Source organism: Talpa occidentalis, unplaced genomic scaffold (assembly GCF_014898055.3).
Source record: "Talpa occidentalis isolate TD23 unplaced genomic scaffold, MPIMG_talOcc4v2.1 talOcc4.3, whole genome shotgun sequence".
Taxonomy (NCBI): domain Eukaryota; kingdom Metazoa; phylum Chordata; class Mammalia; order Eulipotyphla; family Talpidae; genus Talpa; species Talpa occidentalis.
The window spans coordinates 124,018,622-124,040,757 of record NW_023603184.1 but is presented as its reverse complement, the minus strand read 5'-3'; the positions used below and the strand labels follow the sequence as shown (position 1 = coordinate 124,040,757).

At 41.8% G+C, this 22,136-nt stretch overlaps 1 protein-coding gene and 1 long non-coding RNA gene across 3 annotated transcripts in view; one reads left to right on the top strand and one right to left on the bottom strand.

Moving 5' to 3' along the window:
* The window catches only part of LOC119256098 (CASP8 and FADD-like apoptosis regulator), a 121,256-nt gene that overhangs the window by 10,005 nt on the left and 89,115 nt on the right, over positions 1 to 22,136 (bottom strand). Inside the window, exons 1-7 of one of the 2 annotated variants that reach the window (XM_054699990.1) lie at positions 21,737 to 21,750; positions 20,664 to 20,769; positions 18,513 to 18,648; positions 17,606 to 17,691; positions 14,688 to 14,739; positions 11,646 to 11,704; positions 10,894 to 10,975 (exon numbers count right to left, since the gene is read on the bottom strand). In XM_054699990.1, the coding sequence (XP_054555965.1) occupies positions 10,894 to 10,975; positions 11,646 to 11,704; positions 14,688 to 14,739; positions 17,606 to 17,691; positions 18,513 to 18,648; positions 20,664 to 20,762 (514 nt within the window). In that variant the 5' untranslated portion in view covers positions 20,763 to 20,769; positions 21,737 to 21,750. Of the gene's footprint in view, positions 1 to 10,893; positions 10,976 to 11,645; positions 11,705 to 14,687; positions 14,740 to 17,605; positions 17,692 to 18,512; positions 18,649 to 20,663; positions 20,770 to 21,736; positions 21,751 to 22,136 lie in introns of those variants that run through there. The other variant, XM_037523825.2, reaches the window with a different exon arrangement.
* LOC119256099 (uncharacterized) lies at positions 664 to 4,066 on the top strand. Its single transcript, XR_008553633.1, has 4 exons — positions 664 to 817; positions 1,290 to 1,556; positions 3,364 to 3,409; positions 3,840 to 4,066. It is a non-coding gene; the product is annotated as an uncharacterized LOC119256099 (long non-coding RNA).

Genomic DNA, 22,136 nt, shown 5'->3' with positions numbered 1-22,136 from the left:
TTACCACGCCTACGGGCTGCATGACCTTGAGGAAGTGGGTCTCTCAGTTTCAAATGGAAGTGATGATACCCACCCTATGAGAATGCTACAAGGATAAATAATACAAATAAAGCTCCTGGTGTTCAAAAACAATTAGTTCCTAGGCCCTTTTTTACACATCTTTTTGTCTATTTTCAGAAGTGTCTTGACTTTGGAGCCCTCGATATCATACCCAGCCCCCTTGTTTCTCATCTGTTTCCTTTGTTGGAGAAATAAACACAGCCTCCTGTTACGAACAAAGAACGTTCTTTCTCTTCTTCATTCAAAAATTCCATTGCCTTTTAAGCCACCCATTAAGTTTCTGTTCCGTGTCTGAGGGATACCCCCAGTTCTTAATACATCCCCCATGCAGAAAAATGGTTCTGTCCTAAACCCAGAGGCTAACCAAGCATCGCCCAATCCAGGTTGTCACCCAAACTATTAGTTACCTGTCTTCCTCCCCTTGGTGGGTCTTCCAGAAAGTTACCACTTCATTTACCCCAAACCAAACAACGCATACTAATTAGAACAACTTCCACCAAGGAATAAGGGGCCCCATGTCATACTAGTTGAGGCATCATAGAAAAGGATGGAGGAAACATAAATAACTAGGGCTATGTCATAATCATTGAGTTCTCAATTGAGTTCTCAACTGAGAATTGAGTTCTCAATTCTCTACCCTAAGTGGGATCAATATAAAGTCTAGCTAGTCACAGATACTTCAAAGACTCATGGCTTCAACCAATAGTTTCAACCTCTTACCCTGCAAACTTGTCAACTACAAATTACAAAAGTGAAGGTAAGCATTTGTAAATTCTCTGTCTTCTCAGCAGGAAATAGGAAAAATATGAATTAGGAAAAGAGACACTGCCTTGGGTCAACAAAAGACTGAACTAACCAGTCACTAGATAAACAAAAACTGGGTTGAAGTTAATTCATTCAGCCTGTGAGCAATTATCTGTACACCCTCACTGGGGTCTAGCAGAATGGTCCCCTCAGGAGACTGGGCTTATTTCTTTGTTTAAAGATTTATTTATTTATGCATACAAGAACTGGTATACAGGCCAGAGGTGCAGGGGGTGAGAGGATTCACCAGAGACAGAGTGGGGAACAGAACAGGCAGACTGACTGAAATACACTGCTGAAGGGAGCAGCAGGCGAGACAGGAGAGGTCTGCTATGCCATATGGATGGCTCCCTGGGGGACTGAACTTGTGGTGCAGAGACTACGGATAGCTTCACAGTGCTGTGCTTAACCCCTTGCTCCACCAGGGAGGCCCAAAAGACTAGCCCAAGAGACTGTGACACCTCTTCCCTTAAAATAAGAGTATGATTCTCCTCCTCTTCAATGTGGACGTCACTTGCTAACTGCATTTGGTAAAAGCGTTTCTAATGAATGGGATGTGTAGTCCAACATGAAGCAGTGAGGTCTCACTCCAACTTCCAGGCTACCCAAGAAGATCCTCCAGTCAGAAGACCCTGGCTGACATCTAATACAACTTCCTGAGAGACTCTTCCTTGCTTTATCCTGGCCCACAGGTAAGGGTTAAGAAATTTTTTAATTATGAATCACATAATAATTTAGAAATATGAATAAGGTCTCAATCTCCTTAAAATCCAGTGAAAAGTAAGTAATATCAGGGAAATGAGGGGCATGTCACAGGTTGCCGCTAACCTACTAAACATGGTAACTCACCTGTCTTCTCAGATCAATGTGGCAGAAAAGACCCAAAAGCAATACCCCCAGGCATGGCCTCTGAGAGTGGAGGCAAGGTTTCTGTGCCCCTGTCGACTCTTGGGTTGAAACACAGATCAATACAATGAGAGAACCTGGCTGAGGACCCCAGTTCCATCAATACTGTTTTATTCCAAACTCTTCCTTTTGTGTCACAAGTCTCTAGTCATGGAGCATTCTCTCCTCTAGGGGGCAGAAGCGGACAGGGATACACTGGTCTCAAAGTTCTTTTATTTACTTGTTATCTCAGACTGGTTCACTTCCTCCAAAGGCTCCCTAAGTCATAGATATCTCCCTGTCAAAGTCCTTGAAAGAAGCACAGTGTCCTTCTTCATGCAGGGGTTAGGGGACAGAACAAATGCTGTCCATGTCTTCCTGGCTTCTCTGCCTACTCGCTGGGTCGGAACCTTGCCTAGCACTGAAAAAGGACTAATTTATGGCGGCAGAGGGGCTAAGAATGGGAACCCAAGGTCTGGGGCAGCAAGTCCTTACTTAACAGGACAGGAGGGAAAAAAAAAACTGAAGCTGGAGATAAAATCAAAAACCATTTGGCGGTGCCAAAAATAAGACCACATCTGGATGGGCCTCAGCCCCATACATAGCCCTCTGGTAACCCAGTCACTCAAGACACATCATTGCGCTGATATTTCCCATTAACATCCCATCTTTCCTCAGTCAGACAGTGCAGTGAAATGGGTATCGACACTGACTGGCATCTGCAACTTACTTTCTTGGGCCAGCAAGAACACAGTTGTAGCTCAGTCTAATTTCTAGGATCAAGGTATAGTGATAGTACAATTTGAACAAGTTACCAGCCCTGGTTTATTCATCTACAAAATGGGTTTAATACTAATGACTACACCATGTGTTGCAAAAGTGACTGTGAGGATTGTTAAAATAAAACACAAATGGTGGCCAGATTTAAAATACCTTGGACATGACTGGGGTCAAAATAAGGGGGTTGCAATTGTATGGGGGATATAAAAATAAAAAAAATGTTAAAATAAAATAAAATAAAATACCTTGGACACAGTTTGGTCATACAAGCCAAGCTTAATTTAGCTTATTTTGCAAGAAAAATGAGACTAAGCTGACTGGCTGGCTTCTTGCTTATGCCTCTGAAAATCATAAGCAAAGCTTGAAACTGTTCCCTATAATTAACAGGTGGTAACCACTGACCAATTCCCTATCATTTATTCAATAAGAGTTTCAGAGACAGTCTCTGGCTCCTCACTCTATAAATTGCTTGATAACAATGCATGTCTAAGCCTCACTCCATGCTTGCATATCTGGGTGGTCCCCAAGCAAAGAGGAGATTCCGGGTTCCCTGCTCCACCCAGGGAAGGGTGGAGCTGAGCAGGGAAGAGGAGAAGCTGGACAGGACAGGACAATGGGAGAAGGAACCAGGATGGAGAGCCAGGAGACCTGGAGGAGGCACATGGAGCAGAGAGACATGTGAAGAAGCTATGCTTGCTTCTTGGCCTTGGACTTGTACCAGGGACTTGGGGAACATGTAATGAAATACTTGAAACAGGCATGAGTGAGATACCTATGGGGAGGTTAACAATGGCAGCCTTTATCTTGATATTGATGTTGCTCCTTTCATTCCAGATGTCCTGGGCACTTCTGCCTCTTTCCTGTGGGCCCCCATCAGAAGGTACCTTAGGCTTGTGGCAAGTTTTCGGGCCTCAGTGACCCTGCTTTGGGCCTACCCTGTTTGGCTGGGCAGCTACTCATGAGGGCATGGGTAACTTTGGGTGCCTGATTTAAAAACTTTCTTCTTTCTCTTCTCTTTATTTATTAAGCCAATTAGTATAATATTTAATACACTAATTGTATTAAAGTTCCTTTCCATTAAAGTCTTAACATACCAGAGTGATGTTTTGTCTTGATGCAGCAGACGGCAAAACCTATTTAGAGCATGCAGATTTGGGGGTTCTGAGGTGACCCTCACCTCTGCCCAGTAACACTTGGTTTAAATGCTCTGGGTTCAAGAACTGTTTAAGTATGTGCACAACAAGCTTTAACTTATTACTACTACTTCAATGACATTATTTTTGCTTCTGCTATTTCTGAACTTCTGACAGGATCTAGTGAGATTGTAAAGATGCTTTGCAAACGATGAGCACTTCTTCAAATATAAGATGAGAATTTTAAAGAAAACAATGGCGGCCACTTCAAGCCTCACATCACCGAGCCTGCAGTGTGCCTCTCTCATGGCGTCCATCTCCTTAGAATCCAGAAGGAGGATTCTATCTCAGTAACTAAAATGGGCTCAAAGAAGGCAAATTCCGTGTCATGTGTATCAGTCACTGTCTTGTCCTTTCCCGCAAACTGGGAAAGAAAAACTTGGGTGCTGAGTTAAGAAAATAAGCCTGCAATGAACTGCAGAAGTCTGCAGTTAAGAAAATAAGCCTGCAATGAACTGCACTTCTCCTTTACCTACCTTGGAAACCCCACTCCCATCCCAGACCGAGCTCTGTAAACGTCAGCTGTTCTTTTAAAAATCAACATCCCCAAATGAGAGGGGTGTTCTTCTGGGCTAGCAGTCAGCACAAGAAAATTCATGAAGAACTAGAGTCAGTGCTCCCCGTTGCTAGTGCACATTTATCACTGCCTATGAAAGGGGGAAGGGGAGTAAATATGTGGAATACATATGACAGAAGGGAGGCTTCATCAGCCCATTTACAGTCACCACTGAAGGCCTTTGATAAGCCCAGCTCTAGTTCCCAGAGCGCACACACAAGTGGAACAGCAGTCTGACAGGATATTCTTGGGAAAGGGGATTTCTGAGGTCAAACATGAATAGGAAATGTAAAGTGGACAAGACAAAAATAGATTTCCTCAGAGACTTAAGACCAACATGCAGTGCAACTGTCTGAAAGAGGAACAAATTATTCAGCATTTCTAGAATTTATTTGACCCTAAAATCCATGTTTTGCAATGTTCCCCTTCCTGTGTTATAGAAACACTGTAACAAGGGAATACAGATGCAGTATATATTCCTGTCCTTCAAGGAGCTTATTATCTTGTTGGGGAAGCAAAGTTTGTAAATGTGCATGAAACAGTGATAGACATATCGCCCAGTACAGCGAACCAGAGGCAAGACAGGTGGTAGGAGAAGGGCAGGTGGGTGTGTTCCCAGACACCTGGAGATGAGACTTTGGGAAAGGTATAATTTAAGCTGGGGTCCCCAAAACAGGACAAAAGAAAGGTCACCAGATAGGAGAAAGAGGTGAAGAATTAAGAATGCGTGAGTGAGGACGTGGGCTGGGGGGACAATCTGCTATAAATCTGACTTTTCATTTGTTGAGACAGACTCATCAAGAGGGTTTAATATACACTTGAGATGATAAACCATTTTTGAAACCATAAATGATTACTAGTAATTCCTTTTGTATTAACTATTCTGTTCCAGAAAATTTGCAGTTTCTGCTAGAAAAATTTAAGTCTTAGTATGGTTAAAAAGTATGGAAATTTTTTCAAACTTTTCCACAAAAGCAAGCAAGAAATGGGCAAATATATTTTTTATTGAGGAGCCTAAAATTATGCAGTGCTTTAGGTTAAGTCTCCGGGTCCATCTGTCTGGGATGTAAGACATTTCCTTTTCCATCCCTAACAAGATCAAAGGTCCAGTGCTTTGCCAGGTCCTGAGAACATGGGCTGACAAAGGCATTGTTAGGTTACTGACAAACAGCACAACCCTAATGACTGACTTCTTAATTCTACCGAGCTGACATTATTTAACCCCAAATTCTTTTTTTTTTTTAAAGAAAAACAAACAAACAATTTATTTAAAATACCCAGCCACTAACAATAGCAGTAAATGGAACAAAATGATAGAACAGAAAATATCCATTAACTACAGAAATATTCACTTCACACACAACTCCATCATACAAACACACAATCTAGGAAAATAGCAATAAATGTTAATGATCTATAGGGGAAAAATTAAAAATTTACATAAAGTCATCAAATAAGTAGTCTTTTCAAGTAAAGAAATCTTGAATAAATGTGAAGACTTACTGCTGGTTGAGAATAAATATTACATAAAAAATATAATCTTTTAACAATCAGTGGTTTGTGGATAATTTTCAGGAGAAATCTGAAAAATAGGAATAATGAGCTTACCCTATGAAGCATTAAAGTAAATTATAGAGCTCAAATAAGTAAATCAATAAGCTGTAATAAGTATCCTGGTAATATAGGTACAGGGATAGAATTAACCCCAAATTCTTAAGCCTCTATGCCTGTTCCAGAATAGGTTACTGAGCTCTGTAAGGATTCTTTCAAAAACAAAAATCCACCTTTATCTTGTTCACAGCAGGGCTCTGAGCCCAGACTCCCCTTGCCAACCACATGTGCTTCACACAGGGCCAAGCACACCTAACTTATATAGCCGGTGCTCAGAAAACATTTACTGGGTAAAGAAAGAACTCTAGAAATGTTTGGGGGACTTGCACACTCTTTGGACAAAAGTCTGATTTTTTTAAGGACAGGTGAAGGTAGGTATGAGAGTCTGCCAGATTGTACAGATACAAAGGAACAGTTTTAGAAACACACTGAGACCAGCAGAGCTTAGTCCTTCATTCATTCACCCAACAAATATTTATTGAACTTTGATATGCCAGGCACTGTTCTGATAGGACCATATGCCAGGCATATATTAAAAGAGATGGGCAAGTTTCCTGCCCTCACAGAACTTCCAATACAGCAAAATAGCTCAAGACAGAGGCTTTGGAGTCAAGCTTAAAAATCCCAGCTCTATCAGGAACTAGAAAACAGTTACTGGAAGTTCACTGGGTTCTGCTTATTCACCTTGAAAATGGGGATAGTAGGGCCTCCGTGGTGGCACAGAGGTTGAGATGCAGCTATCCCCAGCCACTGCAGCACAAGTTCGATCCCCAGCCAGGGAGATACCCACATGGCGCAGCAGACCTCTCCTGACTTGCCCGCTGCTCCCCTCAGCAGTGTATTTCAGTAGATCTGCTTTTTGTGTTCCCCACTCTGTCTCTGGTGAATCCTCTCACACACACACTTCTGTCTGGACTGTACCCCAGTTCTTGTATGCATAAATAAATAAATCTTTTTTAAAAATGGGGATAAATTAAAAAAAACGGGGATAGTAGTGTGCAACTATTTATGTACATAATTATTTATGAAGATTAAGTGAGAATTCATGTAAAGGATTTATGAAAGAACCTGCTATATATACAGTGGATTTTTAATAAATTTTACAAAGCATAAGTTAGTCTTATATTACTGTTAGTTTCTTTCACAGCCCTTGTTTCAGTCAGCAATAATATTTATCATCCCACTCCACCCAAATGTTCAACATAACCAAATGACAAAATTAACTAGGCAGTTAACTTCCTCTGTCTAGAGGAAACCCCATGTAAGCATAAGATGCCTTACCCCACGTAAGTATTCATAAGATGCCTCACGCTGCTCAGATGAAATGAAGAAATGAAGTGTACACATAATTAAGGGCATCATCTGGGACCTCCCTAATGGCGCAGGGGTTAAGTTTCAGCACTATGAAGCTATCCGCAGCCGCTGCAGCAGTTCGAGCCCCAGCCAGGGAGCTGACCCACATGGTACAGCAGATCTCTCCTGTCTCCGCTGCTCCCCTCAGCAGTGTATTCCAGTAGATCTGCCTGTTCTGCTCCCCACTCTGTCTCTGGTGAATCCTCTCACCACCAACACCCCCCACACCTCTGGCCTACACCCCAGTTCTATTATACATAAATAAATAAAAAATAAATCTTAAAAAAAAATAGACTGTGATCCAGCAAAGCAGGGTTCCTGGTGAAAACTACCAAAAGGGGAGTTGGAAAATAAAGAAGGCCTGGAGGGAGGGTGTGAGATGACCAGATGATGTCTTCCACTTCAAAGTGATTAACATTGTTCTGCTGCTCAGTCTCAGTCTGATGTAAGAGTGAATTCAGGACCCTCTGCCCATGAATCCACCACACAATGAGAGTAAAAGGGCTCTGTCTCATTTCTTACCTGTCAATCAGTCACCTGAGCCAGGGAAATATATAAGTGACCACAAGCCCAGTTATTTGTTTTGTTTCTAGAAGCAGGAAATGCCTGAGCCAAGGAGGTAGGTATACCAATGCACCAAGCCCTATACCTGTTCATGGCTGAAGGTCCGGTGCACCTCCAGTCCTACCCTCCCCATCATCCTCTCCTAGCAGGTTTTGCCTCACCTGTCCTTCCTCACCCTGACTTTTGTATTGCGTTTCCTTCTCTGTCAAGCACATTCAGACTGAGGGCTGGTAGGTGTGGCCCACCCATTTTTCCACCTGGGTATCTCCCCAGTAGTTACATGTCTCAGGTTATCCCCTTCATTCCAGTTAGACACAGGCTGCCCATCACCCTTGCACCCAGCATAGGTCTCAGGTGCCCAGTTCTCTGGCCCCTCACTTGTTGGGATCAGAGCCCCATGTATCAAGCCCTGGTGAGTCCTTGCTTAGGGGGTTACAAATAAAATGAAATGAAAAACAAAAATGAAATGAAAGAAAATGTAAAAAATAATAATAATACTAGTTGGCATTTAGTATGTGCTTTACAGTGTGCCAGGCACTGTTCTAAGTCCTTTACAAGTATGGAATCACTCCTTCCAATTATCCTATGAAACAGGTCCCCATTTTCATAATAACCCGTTTTATAGAAGAGAAGCTGAGTCACAGAGAGAGGCTAGGAAACTACCCCAAGCCATAATCGAGGACGTGGCAGAGCCGTGATTCACACCCATACACTCATGGTCTAGAGTCCAACTCTGACCATGCTCCTACAAGGCAGAAAAATACCAATATATGTTGCATCCCTGCCTGTAAGAGGCACACAAGTCAGCAAGGGAAGCAAGCAGACACTGCATTTCAGGCACAAGTTCACAGGTCATGGGATTATGCTCATGCTTCTCGTCTTACAGCAGATTACATCCTGCACCACCTGCAGTTGAAACCTTATAGTGATGAATGAAACAGAATTGATTATAACCGGAAATAGAGAGTAATTACACAACCTCTTTTAAAGCAGGAAGTTACCCATTGAAAAAATTTTTTTCATTTTTATATAGGCACGTGTAAGTTCACAGAGTTGAAAGTAAAGCAAGTGCCTAATTTAAGCTTTGATTGCCCCAGACTGCCATATCAAAGGGGCATCTGCTTCACAGAGCCAACTCAAACACAAGATCAGCCTGCCTCTGCCCAGTCGGGCTTGTTTTATACATATTGATTGTTTTGGGGAACTGGTCAACTGAGACTGACTTGTTTTGTTTCTTTTTCCTTCTTTGTCTCTCTTCTTGCACTTTAAATTTCAGTTCTTATGATTTTTTATTCACCAATAAAGAATGATCCCATGAAACCCTAAGACTCACCCCCACCCTCAGTCCCAATAAAAATAGAACCCCAGAGCACCCCTCCCTCTCCCTTTTTCTTTCTCCCTCCCTCTTCTCTCCATTCATTTCTCTCTCTCTCCCTACAACCTCACTATGACCCACTATTGCACATGTGTGCTGTGCAATTTCCAGGTCTTGTCATTTTAACAGTGTGATATCCTTAAAAAGGGGAGGCTCCTCCCAAGGAAGGGTGGAACTGAACAGCAAGAAGACTAGATTGGAGGAGGGAGGTGGAGCAGAAACATGTGAAAAAGTCGCGCTTGCTGCTCAGCCTTGAAATTGGGGGACACAGAAGGAGACCCTTGAAGAGATGTAGGTGAGAGACCGTAAGGGAGACTGACAATGGCAGCCTTTATCTTGACTTGTATTTTGATTTTGCTCCTTTTCTTCCAGACTTGCCTGGCCCTTTCTGCCTCTCTCCTATGGGTCCCCACCAAAAGGTGCCTTAGACTATTGCCAAGCTTTTGGGCCTCAATGGCCCTGCTTTGGGCCAACCCTGTTTGGTTGGGCATTTACCCACAAGGGAATGGGTAACTTTGGGTGTCTCATGGGAAAACTATTTTAACTATATTCTTTCTCTTGTCTCTATTGCACGCTAATTGTATTAAACTTCTTTTCTACTGAAAGTCTTAAACATTAAGAGTATGTCTGTCTTTATATTGAGGATAGCAGAACCCATTTAAAGCAGATAGGCTCAGGGGCCCTGGGTGCCCCTCAGCCTGCCACCATAACCTAAGTGATAAACCTCTATTTTTTCAAAGTACCCTGATTGTTTGCTCCCTTCTTGTGCCTAACTGAAGGGACAGGTCCTAGTGTCTCTCCTGATGTTTTTTGCTGAAGGGTATTTTGCAATCATAATAAGAAGTCTAAGGGCCAGTCTTGATATATAAATAGGCTGAGACCAACACAAAACAGTATACTCCTGACTAAAAAAGAAGGAACACTTATCTATAGCTGAGGAGACATTTCTCACATCTAACCAAAAATAGGACATGAGAAAGTGAGGTCATATCTGAAATCCTAGGAAATTCAGTCTAATATTTGCTAATTTGACCTCCTCTTAAATTCTCTTCCCATAAACCACCATGGTAACATTTCAAATGAGTCTAAAAGATACTTCTGACTCATTCTAAGAGAATGTTGAGTTGGAAAGCTGGGGAAATAACCTTTTAAAAAATCCTTTTTTAAAAAAAATAGAGAGATAAATAATTAAACATAATGTCATTCCACTGACTTAGGTTCTTCTCATTCTCTTTTGATGCACCACCAGTGATTAATTCAGTTTGAGTCAGACATCCAACAATAGACAGGAAAAACAGATTCAGATCCCAACAATGTCGGCACAGGCAGGACAGACACAGCCAGACTAAGTTGCTGGTCCACTGCAGCAGGTGGGACTGCAGTAGTGAGTTCTGACTATTGAAAGATGGGTAGAGAAGAACTGCACTTTTAGGGCAGGTCCCTAAAATCTCTTGTGTGCTTTTCTCCATGCATTTCTCTCACCCACTAGTCTGACACAGAGGATCCTGCAGAATATTGCAAGGCCTCAGACAATGAAGTCACCGAGTGACGACATGGGACAAAAATCCACACTACACTGATATGAGCAAGAAACTATTTCCTGATTGTGATAAACCACACATTCCTGCAGTAGTTTGTTACAGCAGCTATGTAGATCACTCATGAAGAGCTTGCTTGTGCCAGGATCTCACTGTGGGGTCATTCACACCAACCTGTGTCATTGCCAATGCAGTCGATGATAAGGCAGATGCCTAGGGGATTGCTCTGCATCCTGTATCTCTCCTCTGGTATATTCTAGAAAGAAAAGCAGGGATTGTTAAAGACTCTGGATGCTGTTATTTCGGCAAGCTCCCACCCAAATGTCATCTGTTCTTTTAGATTTTCTGAAACATCTCTTTGAGAAGTGAGTCATTCAATAGACACAACCTGATAACATCAAGGCTGACTTCCCTTTAGTAACACATTTTTCCTCCATTATGGTGATGTGCTTAAGACAAATAAGCTTTTTCAGTTTCTATTCATTTTAATTAAAATTTTAGTCTCCTACACATGCCTTAGTTTTACAGAATGATAATTTGAAACAGGGAGAAAAAAATGGTTACCACAGTAACCTGAGGTGGCACAAGCCATATCTTTCTACCCCAGTTCAGAAGGAGACTGTCTATTGCCTTTCTTTACAGAAAAGAGGGGCAGCAATCCAAAAAAAGGCAAGGTTCATTGTCACTGCCCATTTGTGTGGTCAGCAATCACTCACTAAGAATGCCACTCTGGAATTCCCATGCACTCCAAAGTTCACTACTGCAATCCTCTCTGCTATGTCCAAGGCTGTTGAAGAGCTCTCAGGGGAAGAGCCTGCTCAGTACGCTCTTGTCACAGAGGATTCTTAATGGACAGGCATTTTTAAACATCAGTGTTCTCCATACATAAATAAAATACAATGCAAATCAGATCAATTATTCTATACCTGAGGCACCTGAGACAGAAATGCTCCTGATTCCTGAATAGATTTCTTCACTGGTTCTCCTGGAGGGGAGAGGAGAGGACAGATAAATCATTTACAAAGCTGAAGAACTAAGTTCACTCATGCTGGCCGAGTTTCTTTATATCACAATGGTTCACTTCTGCTGTTTCCTTCAACTATCTCTTATTTTACTCAGCTCCCAAGTTTCCCATCTCATACTAATAGAATCTAACTGATAATAAAACACTAGTTCTCATGCTAAATGGGGTTATATAGAAAAACTACTTAGTAAGTTGTGGTTATCATCATCCTCATTCAGTTGAAATTTATTGCAACTGAAAGAAGACTCTCCTTTGCCCCTCAGAACTCCAGATGAGGACCACGTGACTGATAAGATTTTAGCCTGATAGGGAGAATCCTCCCACTTCACCCACAACACTACCAATAGCTTTGCGGCAACTGGATAATGCCTTAGACACAGAGAAGAGAATGTTTACATGAATTTTCCCCTTCAGGAACAGATGGCCATGTTTTCTTAGTCGAGTGATATTGGGAGATCATAAAATAAAATGTCAAGAGCAAGATGGGTAGTACAGTGAGTCTTGCAAATACAGATAAGCCTAAAGACAATTTTGTGAGATAAAAATGAGTTTGCCAACCCAGGGAGGTGGAAAAACCAACAGTTTGTAAGCCATAAAATTGTTGGTTAAAACCTAGCACTAGCACTAATGAGCTCTGTGGTCTTGGGCAAGTTCCTTCCAGAAGTATCAAGGGGATTTTTTTAATCTCAAAGATGAATATACCAATATCTACCATAGGGGTGCAAAAATTTGCTACCCCAAAATATGTGTCTTTTTGGCAGAAGTTTGATTTTAGGGAGGATCGCTGAAGGCTGAGTGGAGATTGCTTTTGAAGTCAATATTGAAACATCTCTCTAAGTATCTATTTCAAGAAGCCCTAATCCCACTATCTCTTTTCAGTGGAGAAATCAGAAGCAAATACCTTTGTTTTCCCCCCAGTAAGCACCCTGATGACCCCTTCTCCCAACCCCCCATCTTTCCAATGTAAAATCGTGTCTATAGCCTAATGGGTGAGTTACTCAATCATGCTGGGTCTTTCCCACATGTACAGGAGGTATAGATGTTCTTATTAACTTCTAGGTGGCTTTTTCTCTTATCATTCTGTCTGATGTTTGTCTATTTGCCAGCCCAGTAGAACCCAGTGGGCAACTGAAAAATAATGCTGGTATTGGTAAGGTTTGGGGAAAATGAGAACTTTCAAATTCTAATGTTGTATAACTTGAAACTGTCTTAAAACTGGCATTATGCTTTAAATCAACATTCTGCTTCTAGAAGTTTATCTAAGGAGATAATAGAGCAAGTGAGCAAAAACATCAAGGATATCTACTGAATGCTTGTAACATCCCCAAATAGAAAGAAGCTAGAAGCATATACTTACACATGTATATGCTTAAAAATAAGGGCTGAGGTATATAAAATGGTGGCTATCACTGACATTTGGAATTAAGAGACTATTTACTTGTATTTTAGCAATCATGGGGTAACAGAATAAGAAAAACACAAAGTAATCTATGTGCTATGCCTATTTCTACAAGGTATTTTGTAAGGGCTTAGTAAGTTGTGGTTGTCATCATCCTCATTCAGTTGAAATTTATTTGCAAGTCCAAACTTATATGAATACTTGGTTTGACTGTTTTAAACTTCTTGGACTTAGGCCAAGTTATCAGAATGCATCTTTCTGTTATTAGTAAGTAAACCAACTTTAAGCAAAAGCCAGTAAGTAGCTCTAAGGATCACCAACAGTTTTCTAAGGAAAACCAACAGTATCCAAGCCATAAAATGTTGGTTAAAACCTAACACTATCACTGACAAGCTCTGTGATCTTAGGCATGTTCCTTCCAAAAGTCAGGGGGATTTTTTAACCTCTAAGCCTCACTTATCTTACTTGTGTAACTAAGATTCAGGATAAACCTGCCATCAGAGAGAGCAATGGAAAGAACACAGATTGTTTCTAGCTCCTTCCCATTTCTACCAGATCTCCTATGTTCCTCTTCCCCTCCTCCCCCATGTTCCTCTTAAGTAGCTTTCAGAATGCTAATCTTGACCACCTCACCAGGGTTTTAAGACACATGCTGTCACTTTAGGAATTAACTCCCTGATCACTGGCTTTGTCTGGAGAACTAAATGTTAAGGAGGATGGCAGCTGCGAGCTGCACCATCTGCTTAATTTGGGAAAAATGTCTCTCAGTTTTCAGGACTGAGACATGGAGAGCACGTAGGCCAAGTCATGACATTTTGGCAAGGGGTCTGCTGCACAAAGAAGGCTTCGTTAGGCCACTGTCCTGCTTACAGTGTTCACCGTCCTCACTGCACACAGGACAAATTCCAACCCTATCAGGTAAGAAGGAGCCCTCCTTACTTACATACCAAGCCTTGCCTTCTGGAGTTCTGATGCACAATCACCTGCGCTGCAGTGCGAGACCAAGTCTCAACCCTCACTTCAAGGACTCAAGAGAAGCAAAAGAAACGCTCTTAGAAAAAAAGTGTTAGGGGATCAAATGCTGATTTTTAAGTGAAGAGATCATATGTGTTGAAATGACTAGTTTTTTGTTGTACTTTTTTTCATCTTAGGGGATGAGAGGATATCATCTATAGAGTATTCAGATTCATTAAATGGGCTATAAAACAAGATTGTATTAGCCTTACTTATTCCTGCTAGTTTAACATAGCTCATTGGCATGCCTAGATTAATATAATTTCATTTCAGGTATAAATGTCACATCTCTTAAAAACATAGCCAAGATGATGAAGTTGATGGAGTAAGAGGCATTTAAATTCAAATAAGCTAATTCCACAGATAACTAAAAATGCCAGTGAATATGTTTTTTTCAGTTTTAATTGGTTTTTCTTTTGAGAACTGAATTAGAATGTGTAGATAAAGGAAATGGTCAGCTCTAAAACTGCAGTATTTTGTACCTGAACTATCGAATTTATAAAGAATGAACACAAAGAAAAGTAGTCTTACTTTGAAGTTGTTCCACAATGAGTCTTTGTTCTCTACTTCTCCCATTCTGGAGCTTCAAATATAAAAAATAAGGCCACACTCTCTGTTAGTTTTTTCAGAGGCACATTATATTACACCTCTTTAAATATCTCAATGAGATTGAGGAAAAAATAAAAATATCACATTCATAGTTAAATGATATAAATAAGAACAGCAGAAGCCACTAAGTCCATAAATCCCACATTCCATTGTCAAAAAACAAGGTGACTCTTTCAAAGTGAAAATACATGAACAGATAAACATGCTGAACTAGTATATTTGAATGTTTCAAGCAGCTTGGTAAAATCAGATGTTGTGGTATAGCAGAGTTGCTATAAAAACTCCAAGCAAGACAAGCTATTGGAATAAGCAATCCACATTCAACCTGATCTTTAACACAGAGGTAACATATGGTAAGGTCAAGAATGGAAGTTCTAGTCCAGATAACCTGGGCTATGAATCCTGATTCTGCCACTTACTAGTAATATAACCTTGAACAAATTATGTAACCTCGATATGTCTGCTGCTTTATTTTTACAACAAGGATAATAATTGTACCTATCTTATAAATTTTCCATGATTAAATGTACATAAGGTACTCAGGTCAGTGCCTAGCACACAGAAGTGCTTAAAAAATGTCAGTTATTGTTTTTTGTAATTGCCTGGCTAATATAGCCACATGTGGGTTGGATTCTTAGTAATCAGCTACCGCTTCTGAGGGCTAGAGTGGGATTAATCAAAGAATGAAAGACTGAACTAACCCTTTCTCTTCTCAGATGACAGGTCTTGTGTAAGGTTACACACACCACATACTGTCAACCAACTGATATGCTCAGCTCTCAAATGACAGCTCTCCTCTGAGGCTATCCTAGCCAAAAAAGAGAAGTACACTATTCATTAAACTGTGTCTGTATATAAGTCTGTGTGTTTCAATTCAAGAAAAAACATGTACGTTGCTTTAATCACTAATCACCTATGAATCAGTTAGAAGCCGATATTAAATTTGAACCCCAAAGGGATGTGCATTGACATTTACATACTATTAAAGAGATAGAACATCAAATCAAAGTTATATTTTAAAAGTACTATATTGCAATGTCATACAATTTATTCTATAATATGTTGGTGTCATCTGTCATTTGTCACTGTAATTTTGCTTTTGCGGCCTTGTATGAGCGAACATTCAGGTGTTCGGCTCCTAAATCTTATGAGAAATTCACTGAATTCATATGCTACAATGCCTGCTTACTAAATGAATGAATGACCAGAGTCACAGAGTAATACAGAGAATATAAGGATAAATTTATGTACAGATCATATGGGTTTCCTAACAGGCTACACTGACATTGAATACAATTACTTACATTAACAAAATGTAAAGCAATAAATAGTAAAATTATGACAGGCTTTTACTAAAAGGAACAATAAAGCTTATATTAGACGATAATATCACAGAAAGCTCAGAAAATCTGGATCTAAATCCTAATCAATTTTGTCTCATAATTTGGTAATATAGAAAGCATATTTGATTCTTGGAAAAATGACAGCACTATCCAAGTATGGCAGGACTCAAATGCAGTTTATTAAATATACCCTGGTTAGAAAAAGGAGCAGGGACGGGGTCCAGTTCTGGGGGTAGTTGAGGTGGACAATATTTAATGTTTTCTCATTTGTTCAGCGTGGGTAAGATAGTATAATCATTACCATTCATTGTAGGTCTGAAATTCTGTTCTCAGTGGCATCTTTTTTTTCCTAAAGATTTATTGATTTATGCATACATATATGGGTACAGGCCAGAGGTGTGGGCGGTGAGAGGATTCACCAGAGACAGAGTGAGACACAGAACAGGCAGATTGACTGAAATACACTGCTGAGGGGAGCAGCGGGCAAGTCAGGAGAGGTCTGCTGCACCATGTGGGTAGCTCCCTGGCTGGGGATTGAACTCATCATGCAGAGTCTGCGTCTTAACCCCTTGTGCCACCAGGGAGGCCCCTCAGTGGCATCTTTTATGGCTCATAATCTCCATGAAATTATTCTCTGTTACAGGGGTAGTTAATGTTATCATCACATGCTTTTATGAAAGCATTTATAATTTAACCCTGAAATTGCATTGTGGTCTAAGTCCTCACTACCAATTCCACATACCTTTTTATGGGGCAGAGGTTGAGATCACAAGAAGATTAATTTCTCAACATAAAAATTAACCCAGGAACAATTTGATGATACCTTGTACCATCCACACAACAACCAAAGTGACTGTTACATTTATGCAGACAAATCAATCAGTAACAAAGACATTTGTACTAAAATCATTAAAATTAACTCAATAAAAAGCAAGTGCAGGGCCTCCTCGGTGGCGCAGCGGTTGAGCGCTGGGTTGCGAAGCTGCCCGCTGCGGCACCGGTTTGATCCCCGGCTGCTCCCCGGCCCCTGGAGGAGGGTCCCACATGGCGCGCAGACCTCTCCTGCCTCCCACTGCTCCCCTCAGCAGTGTACTTCGGTCCTTCTGCCTGCTCTGCTCCCCGCTCTGGCTCTGGTGAATTCTCTCACCCTCCCACGCTTCTGACTGTACCCAGTGCATGTATAAAGCAAACAAACAAACAAATAAATAAATAAAAATACATGCCTCTTTAAAAAAAAAAAAAAGCAAGTGCACAGAAAGGTAAATCTGAGAATATTTATTTTTAAATATTTTACAGTATTTTTTAGATGTATTTGCTTTATAATCATAATTTGCTTTATAATCATAATTTATACATATTTTTGAACAAATGTACATTTCTATCACATTGTTTTCCAGATAATAAATAAAGTACATGCTGCTGTGATAATACATATCTTTTTATCAAAGTTCTGAGACTGTTTCATGCTGGGATTCCAGATATTTGCTCCAGACTCACCCTTAAGTTATATGAAGGATCCTTAAGATTCAAGTTTGGGACAGGTGCCTGGAGAGCATTTATATAACTGTTTTCCGTTTTTTGAGCTAGAAGCAGAAGCGAGGTACTGAGTTAAGATTTACAAATTAACATCAAACGAATCTTCAACAATGTCTCAGTTCAAGGTCAATCACTATCTTTCAAAATACCCTAAAACTTCCCAGCCAGCTTACTAAATTAAATATTATCAAATCAGCTGACTCTTCCATCAACATGATTAATGGGCTAAAAATGCTACTCCTATTCTTGATCTTTCATTAGTCACTCAAGAGGGTAGGGAGAGGTGTCTTTAGATCACTGGATCACAGCCAAGCCCTTCAGCGGTGACTCTTTGGTGGCAGTGGACTGCTAATAGAGCCAGGTCTAGAAGACAAAGGGGTGTGTGGCCTGAGAAAGGCCAATATGGAGTCTATCCACTTTGGAAGGGGTATCAGCTGGAAAGAAGGTCTTTTCCATGAGGTTTTGTGACACTCAGGACACATGCATGGCAGTAATGGGACCCCCGTAAAAGCTCCAACTCAGAGTTGGGTGGCGGGAAGGCCAAACACTGGAACAAGCCAGCAGAGTTCGGCATAGATGCAAAAACCCTGAATGTCTACTGTGTGCCCTGTGCAGAAAGTGGGGGTGCAGACTCTTTCTCGAAGACAGAATTTTAAGATCTGCCTTGGTGGCATTTTGCAAAGGGCTAAGATGACCATCATGGGGGTGGGATGATAAAGTCAGTAGATCTGGGGCATAAGGGTACAATCCCTTAGCATAGGCTAGTGGGGGCTTCCATCCAGCCATTCAACAAATGAATCTTTACCTAGCCGACTTACTATACACAGAGTACTTTCTTAGGCCACTGAGAGGTCAATATTCTTCTTACCAGACTGTTTGTAATTCTGGATCTTTGTCTTGAGGTCTATTCTGTGGATGTTCTTTAAACATTTTTCCAGTAAGTCCAATTGATCTGGAGCAAGTAGGTTCAGTTTCTCCATTTCAATCACAAGATCCAAGAAACTCTAAGAGACCCACCAAAAAGAAACAAATGTTAGCAGGCTGACTACTAAGCCACAAGTGCAAACCTCTGACCATGTGATTTATATCAGTAAGAAAATATGACAAGGAGTTAGTGACTGAACCTGTGTCACAGTTCCTCCAAGGCCAACAGCAAATTACACTCTGGGATTTTACTCAGAAAAGAGGCAGTGATGAGTTTTGGTGGGCAAGCTGAGCCTAGGTTGGGAAGAGCATGTGAACTCTTTTGTGTCATCAGCGGTGCTGTGGGAGAGCAGGCCTAAAAATAAAATCATCCTGCACTCATTCTCTTTCAAAAAAGCCAGACTGGTGTTACACTGAAAAACTCTCAGGACTTTCCTAAAAAAAGGAAGAGAGAAAATGGCTGGAGGGTAGTTTCTACTAAAAAAAATCCCAATGGTGGTTTTGAAATTCCTAAAATAGTTTTCATGCTGGACATTCTAACTCATCCTGACTGAGGGGGTTGGGTGGCAACTCAACTACTCACTCACCCTGGAACCCAGGTGTAGGGTAAGGAAAAATGTCAGGCTTTTCTGCCCTCCCGCCATCAGGATAGATGATGGATCCTTGTGGTCCTGAATGCATGCCTGATGTCGGGCACCTGGAGTAGGGTGTGGGCATAGGTAGATGGGATTCACCTGGGCTGAGACTGGGCTTTTTAAGGGCGGCGTCATGGGGACGCCAGCAGAAGCCGAGGAGAAGCCAAAAGAGAAGCCGAGATCACCGGAGAGCCCAGATAGAGTGAGGATTTGCTGGGGGCTGGGTGGCCTGCCAGCCTCCCGGTCCCCTCAGTGCCCCTGATTACCGTGTGCCTGGTAATCCCAATAAAAAACCTGCAAAAGCCACTGAGGACTCTGACTCCTCCTTTACCTGGTCTGCATGGGATCCTAGAAAACCTGCCCTGTGTCATTCCTGACCCTACACCAGGGATGTGAAAGAACTGTGTTCAGATGCCGGCTTGGCTTTGCTTTTATTTTCCCCTCTGTGTAACAGCTGGTTACTGAAGTGCTATCTTTATTTTCTTAAATAAGAATCATAATTAAATCTATATAAGTAATCAGGAGATAGCTGATTAGAAGATACCAAAAAAAAAGTTGCTATTTCATTTTCCTTCTCTTTTTTTTTAAAGATTGATTGATTGATTGATTGATTGATTGATTTATACAAGCACTGGGTACAGTCAGAAGCATGGGAGGGTGATAGAATTCACCAGAGCTAGAGCGGAAAGTAGAACAGGCAGAGAGACGAAGTACACTGCTGAGGGAGCAGCGGGCAGCAGGAGAGGTCTGCGCGCCATGTGGGACCCTTGCCCTGTGGCCAGGGATCGAACCGGTACCGCAGAGGCTGCAGGCAGCTTCGCAAGCCAGGGCTCAACCGCTGCGCCACTGGGGAGGCCCTTCTTTCTCATTTTGCAGTTGTATAGAATCAGCTGGAATTTAGGTCCTTTTCCAGCAATCGTAGCATCCCTCAGATCCTCTCCCCTACCTAATTTTCAACCCCAAATCTCTGCTTTTGCCACCCCTCAGATAGATAGGTCATAAGAATCTTTCCCATGGGCAGCCTAATGGCTCCACATGACCTTGAATTAGCTAAGGACAAAGAGGTAGCAGCAGGAGAGCAAGGTGAGAGTGGACTAGCACTTTTTCCACTCAGCACCAGCAGAAGGGACTTCCTAACCTGCCCAGAGGATCTGTCAAACCAGGAAGGGAAATTAATATAAGCCACGTCTATGAATTTTACACAAATGAAGGATAAATATGAGGAGGAAAGACACACCCAAGGCCACACCAGAAGACATCACCCTATTTCTTCTCAGTTCATAAACCAATTCTTTTCCCATCAATGACACGAAAAAACCTGTACTCTTCTCACTTCCTGCCTTGATCCCCAGGTTGGACCTCCTTGCTCAAAGGCTCCCCTCCCTCCATATAGTAGGAAGCATCCCCCAACTTCTGATAGACTTTTGGAAACATGAACCAAGAAAGAAAAAAAAACTCACCTTATCCTTGGCTGTCTTGCCCCGGCCCATATAATCCCTCATGAGGAAAATTAATGAGGACACATCAGATTTATCCAAATTATCACCAATTTCTGTCATCAGCACCCTGTAAACAAGACAAGTTTCTTCAGGAATTCAGATAGCAGGCCTAGTGAGAACACCAAGAGCCCTCCTCTCTGCTAATAATTAGTGAAAAGACTAGTTCTTGCCCCATTTGAATATGTCCCCCCCATCATAAGACAGAAAGAACAAAAATATTTTTAAAGAGATTTATTGATTCATTTATTGCATAGAAGAACTGGGGTGTAGGCCAGAGGTATAGGGGGTGAGAGGACCCACCAGAGACAGAGTGGGGAGCAGAACGGGCAGACTTACTGAAATACACTGCTGAGGGGAGCAGCAGGAGAGACCGGAGAGATATGTTGCACCCTATGTGGGCTAGCTCCCCCGCAGATCAAACCTACGCTGTGGTGGTGAGAGCGCTGAGACTTAACCGCTAGGCCACCGGGGAGGACCCACAGGAAGAGATCTTTTTTCTTTTCTTTTTTTTTTATTTAATCCTTTCTTTCTTTCTTTCTTTTTTTGTGGGACCCTCGGTGGCCGGGATCGAACTGGCGCTGCAGAGGCTGTGGGCAGCCTCGCAATCCAGTGCTCAACCACTGCGCCACCAGGGGAGGCCCCAGGAAGAGATCTTAAGGAAACTCATCCTTTCCCCAATTTTCAACAGGAGACATTACCTTTCTTTCCAATTAACTGCTCCGAAAACAACTCAGACAATGAAACGTCCCTAAAGAATCCCCTAGCTTCCCCTGAAGTTATAATGAAAGAAATGAAGAACCTAAATGACTAAAAAGATCAGAAATAGAATGCAAAGTAATCTTATCTTCTCTGTTTAGCAAGTTCCCAGGAGATGTTGATGCTGCTGGTCCAAGGACCCTACTTTGATTCAGAAGATTCTAAAGCACAGTAACACCTGGGGTATCCTGGCCCCTCTCTAACTCAAAGGATAAAGGCATCCTGCGGTTTGTGACTGTGAATATCTTTGGGTACAAAGCCCCTACTGATTCAGTCACCTCTGTCCCAGTTGGAGCTACCATCATGCTTTATCAGGGCACTCCAGGGACTCCAGTCATGGTTCGCATTACTCTCGACATTTCATCACTGTTCAGCAGGCTGATTTCCCAATTAGACTCTCAGATTCTGGAGGATGGAGATTTTTTATTCATTTTGCTCCACTGTTTATCAAACACACGGCCTATGTCAACCCACCACAAAGCCCACTGAACAGGTGAATCTAGAACCCCATTCCCACTGCCCAGCCTCTTCCCTGAGGCCCTGAGGAACTGCCTCTACTCACCATCACAAGGAGACTGGAAGTGGACAGAGTGCCCCTAACGTAGTCCTGAAATCCAGTCAGTCAGTGCCCAGAAGTTTTAAGATGACTGACTTTATATGATGGTTGGTTAGAGAGGT